The 14,347-nt window shown below is 37.2% G+C and overlaps 1 protein-coding gene across 6 annotated transcripts in view; it reads left to right on the forward strand.

The window, feature by feature from the left end:
* The window catches only part of SLC4A10 (solute carrier family 4 member 10), a 147,080-nt gene that overhangs the window by 113,606 nt on the left and 19,127 nt on the right, over positions 1-14,347 (forward strand). For all 6 annotated transcript variants that reach the window (XM_063161991.1, XM_063161994.1, XM_063161992.1 and 3 more), the window contains 3 exons: positions 10,896-11,001; positions 13,608-13,769; positions 14,019-14,132. In XM_063161991.1, the coding sequence (XP_063018061.1) occupies positions 10,896-11,001; positions 13,608-13,769; positions 14,019-14,132 (382 nt within the window). The remainder of the gene's footprint in view (positions 1-10,895; positions 11,002-13,607; positions 13,770-14,018; positions 14,133-14,347) is intronic.

Here is a 14,347-nt window from a genome sequence, read left to right on the forward strand (position 1 = left end):
ACCTGTTTCTTTGATATGAGAATAAAGATGTTGTTCTAGTAAAGGACAAGATCCTAGTTTGTCCTGAGGCCAGTTAAGCTTGGTCACATCAGTAAATAAAATTTAATTAAAAAGCATTTCAATGAAAATCCCTCTCCAGAAATGTCTTTATTTCATTGAACCCATTTGAACCCTCTGCATGAGCTGGGTGGGGCCCTAAAGCAACAGTGCTTGAACAGTGCCACATCTTCTGTTCACTGGAAAAACAGGAGTGTCTCTACCAAATGTCTCATTTGCATTTTAAGCTGGGAAAAACAGAACACAGCAACAGAGAAAACATTTGAGCTTTGTGTATATTATCACTAGAAAAATAGTTAGCAAAGCCTGAATCTGAATGTACATTATGTACCTTAATACACAGAACAAGTTAGAGAAGCCATAGTTCTGCTGTGACACACTCTCATTATGCTGAAAGTATTATTATTCCTCTTTAATAGTTTAATCAGTAGACAAAGGAATATTAATTTGAAGAGAAAGCAACAGGCATCAAGACCATGCATGCAGTTGAAGTAATATCCTCTTGTATAACTTATATCACCTTCTATGAAGTAGGTATTTTACTCTGAAGACCTTCATATAGCAGAGTCTTTGCAGATTTTTTTCTTTTCCTTGAACATGGTGTCCTCCTATAATTTTGAAAATCAGATGTTGAAATGCTATACAAAGACAAAAAATTATTTAGAAAACATTTACCAGGTGGAGTGAGGTATTAAAATCTGTCATGGAAAGAAACATTGGTTCCTGGGTAGTGTATTAATGATTAGCTGAATACCATAATATTGCTAGAGATTTCAGAGAAATGAGTTTGACAGTCCTGCTTGCAGGGGAACAGTCATAGTTATGTCTATATTTTCTCAATGTTTTCTCATTATAATCCTTGTATTAATCAATAGATGTTGTTGGTTTTGTTTGGAATGCCATGCAATAATCAGAATCCCAGACTGGTTTTTGAAGGGTGGTGTTTTATTGCTGCCTGCTCTTGGTAACTGAGCAATGAATGTAAAATGTGCAGAACACACAGAATGATAAAAGAGTAGCCTTTGTCATCCTCCAGTTACATCTATTGACCTGTCCTGGCATACAGTGTTGGAATACCAGCACAACAGTTTTAGATTTTTCAAATGCAAGTCCTGAACAATAAGTGTCTTCCAGATGTTTGGAAGAAAGATTTCACCACTGCCTGGTGTTGTCAAACACATATATCAGAATTATTTGATATCACTGATATCAAACTTGAGATAGTATTTTTGTAGTTATTTGAGTTTATTATTTCATACCTATATTTTCTATTATTCTTTCACTCTGTGTGGATAGCACAAATAGATTGCCTTTTAAACTTTTGTATTAAATCTCACACTTGGCACTCACATTGTATCTTCTACTTGTAGCATGATCCTGTTTATTATCAATGATGCATGTAGCAACTGACCCCACTAACAGCAGAATGCCCAGCTGTAGACATACAGCTCTTATGGGATGGAACTTACATTGTTTTGTCTTTGAAACTGATTTTTAGAAATGGCAGTGTACTGACAATCAATGCATGACGATAACCTCGTAAGAGCATATCTGCTGCTGTCCAAGGATCTGTGCTGTGAACACAGCAAAAGGCTAATTCCAGCCTCTCCTGATCTCTCCATTCCTTTCTCTTTCATCTGAGATTTCTTAGTTATTCAGAACCAGTCCCAAAAAACTGGGAGAATTGAAAGATGTGGTCAGTTGCAACAACTCTGCATCAGGTGCCCAAATCAGCTTTCACAGCAGACTTGATGCAACCTGAGCTCCGTGGGCTTGCTGTGCAAATGTGCACATTTTGGTGTTACTCTGTCCACACACAGTGGCCTTTTGCCCAGAAGGTGAGATGTCACAATTTTTATGCTCACGGGGTCATCACGAGGCATTTCAAGTACTCTCAGTCTCTGCTCAACTCAACTGAGTTCTGGAAAGAGAAACTAAAAGATGGATAAGCATGAAAGTTACTCAAAATAAAAATCTCTTTTGTGTACTTGAAACTGGGAAATACTGATTTCACAAGGAATTAGTTTTTCCTGCAGCATTTGATTCCAGTCCTTCTACTTATGGCTTAAATGGGTAACAAACTCGGGCTGAAACTGGTCTTGTCCTTAAAGGACCAGCATACTCTGTTACAGAAGCTAATTAGTATCTGCTGTTTTGCTAATTAAAACAGCTGTTTGCATTTTCCTCTTTGGGAATTTTAAAGACAAATTTTTAATTGTTAGAAAAGCCTTGGCAGGTCTTTAATTAGCCATGGGTGATCTTCAAAAGGTTGAGCAACTCATTTCTCTTTGAATGCTCAACCAAAGCTTATGTAAAACTTTATCTTGGATCTGCAATTCTATGCTAGAAAACTTGAGTTGCGCTGTAAAATTTCTGTGTTTTCTGTTGCCCATCACAAAAGTTGATGATAAAATGGTCAGAACACTGAATGTATTTGAAATTTTTAGTGAATGCTGTGGCCCAGCTGTCCTCTTTTCTCCCATGGGCTTTCTGAGGATACTCTGATGTCCACAGGTTGTCTGTCTACATGCCAGTACTGTTCCTTTGCCCTGGTGAAGACATGAGTTTGACCCAGGAAAAGTCATTGGCATTCTGTTAGTGCTCTCTTTGGAGTACTAGAAAGACAAAGAAAGCAGTAATTTTAAATGGTTGGTGTTTCAACCAAATTGAAACCATATTTCAAGTGAAAAGAAAACCCATTCTGTATTTTTGGTGGGCTTGAATTCTGTTACAAACAGTCTCTGTTGCAAGGATTTTATGTAAAATACTGCACTGCATGCATCTCTTATATTTGAGAGTACAGGAGTCATTACTAATATCTGCCATAATACACCTTAGATGAAGAGAACATTCAGAACAGTTGGGATTTTTTTTTAAAGTTTTTAATCAAGCACACCCAAATATTTGAAAATCGACTGAAAATCCTCCTAAAAGATTTCTTAAAAATTGCATTTAGTATTTTACCATTTAAAGTAGAAGGTAGGTTTTGAGTTTATTACAGAATTCTACCTCAAAATGACAAAAATACCTTTTTGCATGATCTTTTTGCATGATGCACTTTTTACTAATTTTTAAATTTTATTTTATACTCTGTATTGAAATACAGAATAAATACAGTGATCTACTTACAGGCAAATCCATTCAGCATTTATATGTAACTTTTTCCTAGATCATCATATTTTTAATATGGATGATAAAGAATAATGCATTTTAGTGATAAACCAAGGGCAGGACAAAGCCTGATTTCCAGTGTGGTACTGTGCTGATTTTTCTTATTTTTAAACTGTATTGTTTTGAAGGAACTTGAATAGAGTAGCTACATTGTTTATTAAATTAAGTACAAATACTTCTTGATCAGAGCATTTCTTTCTATTTTTTTTATATGACCTTTTTGTATTTGTCATGCCATTAGCATTTGTAGGTTGGCATAGCAACTCTCTTATTTCTGCACTCTCCTCCTCCTGTTTTTATCCTACCCTGGTAGCAAATATATCTCCAGTTAGTGAAACCTGTCTGGAACGCTGATGCCCATCAGTTTTAAAGTGTATATAAAATATTATCTTTGCTAGGAAAAGAGAACCCCATATTGGAGCAGATAAACCCCCCTGGTTTTAAAAGGAAAACAGAATAAGCATTGTGGATGAAAGGAATGTGATTTAGAAAGCAATCCAGTAGTCTTTAAAATACAAGCATTTTAAGATAGCTTTCTTGGAATACAGAAGTTCAGTTATTTCTCAGGGTGAGGTTGCTTAGATCTTTATGTACCTTTTTGGTATGTAAATGAATTTTATATACCTTTTTGGTTTTTATTAATTCTTTTTTCAAAGTGATGAATTCATGTTGTTTTAATAATTCTTTACCAGAAGTTACTCAATTATTAACAGATTACATTGAATAATTTTAAAGTGATTTCTTGGCATAGTAATATGCATATTGCAATCTGTCTTGGTATTGACATGCACTTAAGCATTAGGAGTAGAAAATCCCACTCTGATGTAATTAGGGAGCCAAGATCATGTCAATCTCAGTATCATTTCAGGCTATAGAAACTACTGCTTCTAGAAGGCATTGTGAAGATTGGTTTTGTGGATGCCACTGTTTGCACAAGCAAGTTTTAAATCTTCCATTATCTATACAAATTAATCTAAAGACATCATTATTGGATGCAAATTATGTTGGTTCTTACCCTGTATCCCTTAAGCTGCAGGTGGAATGAGAAGAGTCAGCGATGATGAGCACCGTGTTGCTCATTATGGTCCCAGGCATGTAATTGAATTTCAATTCCTGTAATGATTTCTTTGAGGTTAGATATGAAAATAGATTTTCTGTTTCCCTTCTTTATAGTTTTTTCCTACAGTTAAGTAACTGTGCCATATACTGTGTGTCCTTCCCCAAGAATATCCCTCTTTTTCCCAGAACCATGCAAGTACCATCACTGAGTTTAACTGCTGGTTCCCTTTTGCTTCTTGACAAACCTTGGAATCTAGGATTTCTTTTTCTTTATTCTGTTTTTTCCAAGACTTCTCTGTGCCTGCCCAACTCAGCTGACTTGTTTGTGTCTTTCTCCTTCATTTGCACCCAGGCAGTGCCCACCTTGTTTTGTTCTTTCCTACTACTTGTCCCCTCCACTTTGGAAATGGATCTCCTTGTTAAGCAATTCTCCACAGCATTAAGTTTGTAGTTGAGACCTGGTCTACACAATGCTTTCAAAATCTAGGAAGGCTTACATAAAATCTGTGGGTGGATTTTTACAGTACCTTTATGTGTATTGATGCGTTGCACAGTTGAAACTCAACCTGACCATGTAGCACTGCAATGTATTGCAGTAATTATTTCTGTACCAGCATTATACTGAACCTCTTCTCCTCAAATATATGCACTCTTAACTTTGGAAGTAGGGTGAAGGGACATCCTAGAAGTATTTCACAGTGAAAGCTTTCAGATGAATTGTCAGTATCCCCAGAGTTGCACTGCTTTTCTGCACAGGAATTTCTGTGTATGGCACTTACACACCAAAGTACTGCTGCAAATGTAAGGACTGCATATTGCAGCAGATAGCTAATAAAACTCAACCTTCAAGGTTAACAAAGCTACAATATGATTATAAATCTGTTTTCTAGACTTTCCCTTTGAAAAAACACTATTTTCCTCCTGATGTGCTATCCAAAAGAACCTGATTCTTTGAGATGTCTTCAGGCTAACATTAGTTCCCCTTCTCAGATTTATCTTTGTTTCTCTCTCTGTGAAACTATTGTACTGCTGAGTGCATTGTTTAGGTGCTTCAATAGGCTTTTCTGTTTTCCTCCTGAGCTTAACCAACTAAACTTATACAGCCTTGTAACCTTAGAGAATATTTGTGGATGCCTACTGATGTTCGTGACTGTCAGAGACGGGCCACATAACAGTGGTTGTAATTCAGGATGGCAGAACTCATAAATAAATTAAGAAAAAAATCTTGTCTTGCCATGACAGCTGTGCTGTGAAAGGGTTTCATGATACTGAGAATAGAACTTAACTGACAAGTCCATTTTCCATCACTATTAATTATTTTGTTTCCAGTCTTTTATCCACTGAGCCTTTGATTTAGTTGGTATGAAGGTTGGCACAAGAAGGAATATATGGTAAATAAAATGCCAGGGATCTGCAGGTATTTTAGGTATGAGACAGCAGAGAAGGTATTATTTTATGATACTGTTGTTGTCCTTTTCTCATAGAAGTTGTTAGACAAACAGAAGGATTCTGTGAATGCCCATAATTCCCATGAAAATGGTATATTTGGAGGAAACCTAAACATGCATAGAATAGTGTTATTAATATACTTCAGCTTTGTAAATGCAACATAAAGAATACCTATACCTTACTTTGAAAACAAACCTGGTGATGTTATCTTCCATTTCATGCTGTCATCTTCCTCTGTCTCTGTGAAGTGATCAGTGCACAGCATGCTCAGAGCATCCTCTGTGCTAGGGGAAAACCTTCCTACTCATTCTACCAAATATGTGCCCTGATATTCAGTGAGACATATTGTTTAAACAAGCACATTTTGCAACTTATTTGTCATGCTTGCCTGCAGTTTTTTAAGTATTATACATATTCATATAGAGAAAATCTCATTCTCAGGCTATCTTAAGTGAGCCAGAAAGGCATTTTTCCCTTCTAGCAAGGGGAAATGGTACATTGACTAATCAGGAAGAAGCTGCAGTTGCATCTTTTATAGATCATATCCTTATCTAGTACAAATAGGTGGAGCATACAATATGTAAATGCTGGAAAATAAGAGATCCAAACCAATGCCTGTTGAATTTTAGAAAATCATTGATAGTAAGTGCCTCCTAGTTTTGAAAACCTGCTACTGAAAAATGGCGACTGCCGAGGGATGAATGGCCATGGGGCTTTCAAAGGGAACTGTGCTGTTTAAGTGTGGTTTATTTACTCACAAAAACACTGTCTGAGGCTCTTCTTTGAAGCTGGACAGGCACCATGCTACATTAAAGCCTGTGTAGGGAGCAGAGCATGCATGACAGAGTAAAGAGAAGAAAATGGTGAAGAAGTAATCTGAAGAAGCAGGAGTAAGAGGTGGATATTGTAAGGATTGGAAAGACTAGACTGGGGTTAATTTGAAGTGAAAAAATAAATGTAGGAAATAAGTTTCTTGTTTTTCAGTTAACAGAAAATTAGAGTCAGGATGCAAGTGGTTTTAGTAAAGAACATTTTAGTTGTTGAGCAGCCATGATATTTGTATTTTATTGCTAATCTAAAAAGGAGGGGGAAAATATTCCCCAACTTGACATATAAAGTGACAGGATTTTAATTTGCTAACTAATATTCCCTTTCCCATAGTCCAGAGAAAGAGGGATAATACAGACAGTCTTTTTGGTGCTATTAAGGATAGTAATAACTGTTCCTTTTGTGGAACAAAGAACACTGATAGTTATCTGAGATTTCCTGAAGTTGCTCTTGTGGGATCCTAGCTCTGCTCTCTGAAAACAGGCCAAGTTGTAGATGGTGCATGCAGCAAAGTTAGGATGGCTGCCTCTAATTAATGAAGTGAACGAGACTGAGACTTATGAACCAAAACCTAAAACAACCATGAAATTGTGGGGAGTTAGGGGGGACAAAGAAGGGAAGTGGGGAGTGACCTTATACTGCCTATATGTTACAGCTGAATTGGTGCTGAAGATTAAGCTGAAATTTTGATCCTCCTATAAAAGGGAGAGAGATACAGGCTCCAGGGAATACCTGTCTGTCATGCAGTCCTAATTTTTTTTATTTCTAATCTACCTTTGTTCTCCATTCTGATTTGCCTGAGATTTCTTGAGTGCTTTGGAAGGTGCATGGGCAATAAAGACTCCTTGCTCTGGTTATTGTTTCTAGCTAGCAGGTTCAGGTTCTTCTTTGTTACGTTCTCATTTTGTCAGTTCTCATCTTAGAACAGTTCTGAGTTGTCTGAAGACTATCTTGTCTGAAATGGTTTGTTTACCTACCTCAGAAGTATAATCTGCTTTCTTTAGACTGTATTAGATTTTTAAATACCCTAAAAGAAAACAAGCTCCACTCATACCATTCTAGCTGCAAAATACGGACATTTCAAATACAGGTAGGGGCCTGTAACTGGGTATCTAGTGCCACTTTAGATCTCTCAGCCTCCAGCTTCTTTGAAAACAAAGGCATGAGTCAACGAAGATCCTCTCATATCTGGTAACTCATCATGGATATCACAGACACCATGGAGTGTACAGTCACCCATGCTAAACATCTGAATTGCTTCCAGGAGATCAGAATGTCTTGCCATATCCAAAAGGGTAAAGATGAAAAATTATTTATTTCTGTCATCAGTGTGATGAAATGGATGTGTTGAGATTGGCAGCAAAGATTGCCCCCCCATAGTGACACCTATGCTTTTGTTACCACAACCAGTGTCAGATTGTTCCCTGACTTTATGCTAGCCAGGATGAAAGAGAATCAAAAGAATCCTTTTGAATCTTTTAGTATCAGGAAGATGATTGCTGACTTATCATTCAAAGACACAAGAGTACATTGCTAAGTTGGTACTGTATTTAAAGATGAATAGGTTTCTTAGAAAATACAGGTGTTTGTATAGTCTATAACTCATTTGGTAATAGCATAAACTCCCCACAGATCCCTTGTTATGGGCAAGTGCTCAGCACTTCAAACAACTTTACAAGAATGTAAGGGCATTTGAACTCCCAAGAGGAATTTTTTTTTTGCTTATTCCAGCATTCTGAGTAATATTTTATCAGGAAAATAGAAGGATGTGTTAGTGCTAACTATTCAGCGTATTTTGCATTTTCTGGCAAAACTACTCAAAGTAAAAATGGCAATGAAAGAGACTAAAATACTAAAAATATTAAAGTAGGAAGCATTATTTCATTAATGTGAGATTATCCTTGAAGGTCAGTTACATTGGGAAATAGTTATCATTGAAGCAATTAAATCTGTTATGAAACAACACATTTTGGTAGATAATGTTTTTATGTTTTGGCGCTGAATGGTACCTTCATTTGTGTTTTCTGGGATGGACAGGGAGTGTTTTACTATCTCACAGTTCTATAATGTTAAGCAATTAGTGGGATGCTGGAAGACAGTAATACCATGATACAATCTCACATCAAAATGTCAGTGTTGCCAAAACACGTACAATATTGAAAGCAATGCAATGTTGTGTATATCAAAACACTGAGATCATTGTTTGAATGGTCTTCTGAGTAGAAACAGGATCTGGTCTCCACAGTTAGGGCCTAGCTCTGCCCCCATTCAGTGACAGAAGCACTATGCAGGGTGATTTTTGTCTGTGTGGGTGTAGTTTGCACAAGTCCCTTATTTGCTGATCATCAGTCGGCCATTGCTACATGCCTGTGAAGCTTGGTAAAGACCAGACTGGAATGCTGTGCAGGAGGAAAGTGATATTGCTATAGAAATAAACAAATGACCTAATCTGAAGGTGGTTTACCTGCGCTGTATTAAACTATAGCTTCAAGTGTCACATTTCTGAGGAACTAGAAATGTTGGCTCCTCTAACCTTTAAATGTAATTTTGCAGTTTGCAGCAAGGGTAGCTGTACCATGTAGTGCTGGCGACAGGCACAGTCTCCCCTTCTAGTGAGGAAGTGTCTGAGTGAGCAGCCCCTGCCAGCCTGGCCTGCTGTAATCAAAGCCTGGCCCGGCGTCCGGCCAGCTGGATCGGCGATGGACACCAGGGCCAGGAGCTCCTGTGCTCCCAGGAAACAGCAGTAACCTCACACAGCCACCTCTGACTGCTGCATGAGCATCCAATACTCCCTTGCAATATATGATGTAGCCATGCTGTTTGTTGGCTTTGTTCTGCTCCTGTAGCTCACTGGTAGTGATGTGCTTCATTTAACCCATCCCGTAATACCTTGGACTATGCATTGAACACGTGTTCATGCTGCACTTAGGGCCTGATCCAAAGCATATTAAATATGTTGGAAAGATCCAGTCAAGGACTTTTGGCTCAGGCCCTCAACTTCTCCGAATGCAGTTGCTTTTTTTTCTGTTTTTTTTCTTTCCTTTTTGTTCATGGGCCGTGGGGGTTTTCTCTTTATTTTGGAAATAGCTGCATTTAAAATAAAATCAAGGAATTGCACAAAGACAACCTGCATCTTTTCATCTCTATGTATTAAATGCAGATGTTGTCACATGTATAGTATTGTAATTGAAATAGAATGTCAGTGTTGTGTCCTCATGGTGTAGATGGTAGAATTTAATATATAGAAAATCATACAAATCTAGTTCAGTATTGTCATTTTGTGGAAAGATAAACAGTCACATAGAAAATAGATAGCATAGGTAAGTGAATAAACTGATATTCTGCTACAGCTGTAATGCAATTTATGTTCAGTGGCTCTGCACGCGATAGTCAGATGTTATCCTGTCCCCAGCCGCTCCTGAAAACTTTATCAGAGAGTACACAATTTATTTAAAGTCATCATAAGCACATTAAAATACTAGCAGACTCGATGGTGCTACAGATTATTAAAGTAGAATTAATTTAAAGGATATTGCAAAGCACACTTGACATCTTGGATCCTACAGAGTATCCTGGATGTTTTGAAGGCTTTGTCAAAGAAAAAGCCTCCCACAGTTGCTTCAGAGGCTTTAAAGATTTCATTTTGATTTTAAATTACTTATTTTTAAATTACTTATTGTCCTCCTACACTGCCTCATCACATTTTGCATGTTAAAATACGCAATTTAGAATGAAAAGTGTGCTGTTACAGCAGCTGTGGGGAAAGGAGAAACAAGGGACACAGAGTTCAGAGAGATTTTTGTGCTGGTGATTCTGACATTCAGAGCCCTGACAGCTGACTGGGTAGTTGGGCAATTTTGCTTGCAAAGGCATGTTTCCATCTAGGAAAGAAAGAGGACACAGAGAGTTTGTTATTTGGGAAATGGATCAGCCTGGAGCTGTACATAGCATCTAATGTCCAGGTAGAGAAGTGAGAGAAGTGTTAGGTGTAAGAGGGTGGAACAGGGCCAGCATATTCTCAGTATTTCAAACTGTGCTCAGAAGTATCAATAGATGAGGAAGAAGACAGGTGGTAATAGTTAATGTGATCAGTGGTTGGAATGTGTCACGTTATGTACTATATATGCATTTGCACCTCACAGCAAATGATGCTCCAGTAATAGCACTGGCTACTGAACTACAAACTGCTTCAAAGCATGCATCTACTGAACTCATTTGAACTAAAATTATCTGCCAATGTAGAGCATAATTTCAATGTATCTTAAAAATGATGATTTAGATTAATATCTGATATATCTTTCATTATTAAGGAAAAATATATTTCTTTTCAGATGCAATTGTGTGGAACCAGAGCATCCTAGCAATAAAACCTTACAATACTGGCAGGACTACAATATATCTGCATCTGATGTGCCATGGGGGAACCTAACTGTGTCAGTAAGTAAATTTGGGAACTTAATAGATAAAGGCATAGGCATAAATAAGTCTGTCCATCTTACTGCGACAAAAATATTTTAAAAATTACCAATTTTCCTGCTCATATTTGTTCAAATAAATAATAAAAGATACTTAACAAAAATTAACATGAACTTTATAGTGTTATCTCATTTTGTAAGCTTTTTGCAGCAAGTGTGTGCATTTTATGCCCTGCTTTGGAACCTTCTTGACACACTAGCACAAGAGCTTGGCTGAGATTAAGTCAAACATGTCAAATGACAATGAATTTGTCCTAAATTCTGCCAGATGGCAAAACCAAAGTTCCCTTGTGTAGAAAGAATCAGAAGCATTTATTTCCCCTAAAACACTCTTGCAGTAGTTCAGGCTATAAAAAAGAGGATGGGGAGAAAATTTCTCTTCAATGACCGCTTTTTTCTCACCTTAAGTTCTGTAATTTCTTTTCCCAGGGGAGGAAGGGGATAAAGCTACAGTTTAGTGGGGCTTGCATGAATGTGTAACAAGTTTCTTAAGAGTACAATTTTCTATGTTTAAAGGATTTTATAATTCAAGTTTGCCTTCTTCAAAGTGACATTTACAGCTTGATTAAAATGTTGTGTTGAGATTGGGCCACCACTTTTTCCTGCAAAGCGATCATTTCATTACACAGTCAAAGAGAATTGAGTGCAAAAGACTCCAGACTGAAGAGATAACTCAATTAACCAAATCACAGGCATAATCAAATTGAATACTTAAAAGCCAATCCAGTGGACTGTCTCCAGAAGATACTGTTCTTTTTTTTTTTTTTTTTTTTCAAAGGCAGGAATGCAGAAGAACTCATTTTAAGTTAGAGCTGTCTTCCATGGCTGCTCTGTCTTGCTTCCATGCCTTTCTCTGAGCAGGGACTGCTCCTCAACTCTGCTGGTGTGGCAACAGCAGAAAGAAAGTTGAGAACTGCTGGCCTGAGGGATTCCAGCAGTCCAGAATGAATATTCTCAAAATTGCAGCACACTCTAAGAGCATCTGTGCAGGAGCAGACTCCTCCTCTCACTTTCTCAGATCTCTGACAGTGTTTTTCAGAGTACATTTGCAGCTGAGGAGATTTAAAATAACAGATTTTGTTTTAACTATAAATGTAAAAGACTGGCTGCATTATATAAAACCCTTCAAAACTTTTGTGAAATCTTATTACCAAAACTTGAGTTTACATAGGTAGCAGTATAACTGACCAACTTTTCCCATGAGTCCCTGTAGTTGTCAAAGAAATAACTGATTTTTTTTGTACTTTTGTATCTTTGGTTCTTGCAAGCACCATCAAGAAACTTCTGCTCTAGAGAACTGCAGTAAGAGATTAGACATTGCTGTCTGTAAATATTTGGTCAGACTCACCCCATTACGTCTCTTTTACTGCTCATATCTTCTTATATCTAGCTGAAATGTTTCAAGTTTCTGAAGTTCTGGATTCTCATTCTCTCTTAAAACCCAATGATTATTTTTTGCTTTCAAGACAAACCAAGTGTGAGCAAAGGATTTTGTACCAAGTATGAAGAGGATTTTGGACAAGTGTGAAGAGGATTTTGATGGTGACAAAATCCTCTTCAAGAGGCGTATGATCAACTTCATCCCAAGTTTACTGCTATAGCAGTATAAAAAACCTTGTGCTCCTTTGGCTCACAGTCATCAAATAGCAATTGTGGTTTTTTCCAAGACAATCTTTTTTCAAAGCCAAAGTTTCCCATATCAGGATAATTGTGCAGTGAGTGTGATGAGCCAATGACACACTTGATTTAATACAAAAAGTTCCTGATCTGGCAGGATATTTCTTCCTGGAATCCCTGATACTTGGTGCTGCATTTCATTTTTCATTTTCTTTCTGTTCCATGTGGAGGGATTGGGAAGATGGAAAGGATTGTGAGTCCAGAGCTGGCAGCTCACATTTCTAGAGCTACTCTTTACGATTTTAGATGACTAAGGATAGTAGTGGAGAAGTACTCGAAATGCTTTCTACTGTACCTGCATATTGATAATAAATTATATTAAATATAATTGATGTTAAAGATTTAGGGTTTTCGGGCATTTTATCAGCTCTTGTTGTAAGAGAAAAACAATTTACAGGATGTGCTGCCCCCGTGTGGTATTAAATGTATTGGGCTCCTTTTAGCCCAATGCCACGCGTCCTAAATAGCTTTTTCTTCAATTGCTGGGGCTGTGAAGGGAAAACAAAAAAGCAGTTCTTGAGAATGCACCAGGAGCAGACTCTGTGCCTTTTGAACTTTGCTTTCCACACTTGGAGAGTGTTAGTAAGTATAAATCTGTATTTGTCCACAGAAAATAAATCAGTGTACTTGCTGAGTTTGAAGAAACCCTGTTTTTATGTTAATGACCTTATTTATGGTATGTCTTAGTGACTTCATCATTTAATATGGCTAAAAAAGAGATTCCTTTTGGAATTTTCCATGCAGACTAGTGCGTTTTAAGTTTTAAAAGAATAAATATCTAGAAATTGTTTTACTATTTCTAGTAATACAATTTAGGAGAGAAATTGGGAAGAAAATGTTAGTGTAAGCATTGATAATTTTGAGAACAACACTATTTTTCTATCCTGATAGGAATGTAAAAAGTTTCACGGCGAGTTTGTTGGGCGAGCCTGTGGTCATCATGGCCCTTACGTTCCAGACGTCCTCTTCTGGTCTGTCATCCTGTTCTTCTCCACAGTAACGCTCTCATCCACCCTGAAGCAGTTCAAAACCAGCCGGTACTTCCCTACCAAGGTGTGTGCCCTTATTCCAATTCCAAAGTTGCCATTAGTCATGTCCAAGTATGAATTCTATCTGCATTGCAAATTCAGTTAACAGCTGGTGAAGTAGACAGGGCATCTTTTCTCTGTTAGAAACTCGTATCAGAATAAGCATGGTTTTAGCTGTAAGCTAAAACTGTAAGCTGTACTAAACAGTGAAGAAAAATCTTAAGTCATACCTGAATGTTTTAGTTGAAATTGTCATTTCTCTCAATAATCGTAGGTACGCTCTGTTGTCAGCGACTTTGCTGTCTTTCTCACTATTTTGTCCATGGTATTAATTGACTATGCCATTGGAATTCCATCACCAAAACTTCAGGTTCCAAATGCTTTTAAGGTAAGTTGATGATAAATTGCCCTGCTTTATCATTTTGCAAAATAATCTACTATGATGGGTTTATAATTGTTTAATATCATCATCAGGGATTAGTGATTGTATTTTAAATTTTTTGTGTTCACAAGTAATTATGCAACCTCTCTGATTTATGGATCATGTAAGTGAACCTCTCCTATCAGGCTCTTTCATGCTTCTTAATGTTTATTTCCTCTGTA

The sequence above is a fragment of the Melospiza melodia genome, chromosome 8, assembly GCF_035770615.1.
Source record: "Melospiza melodia melodia isolate bMelMel2 chromosome 8, bMelMel2.pri, whole genome shotgun sequence".
In the NCBI taxonomy this organism is placed as follows: domain Eukaryota; kingdom Metazoa; phylum Chordata; class Aves; order Passeriformes; family Passerellidae; genus Melospiza; species Melospiza melodia.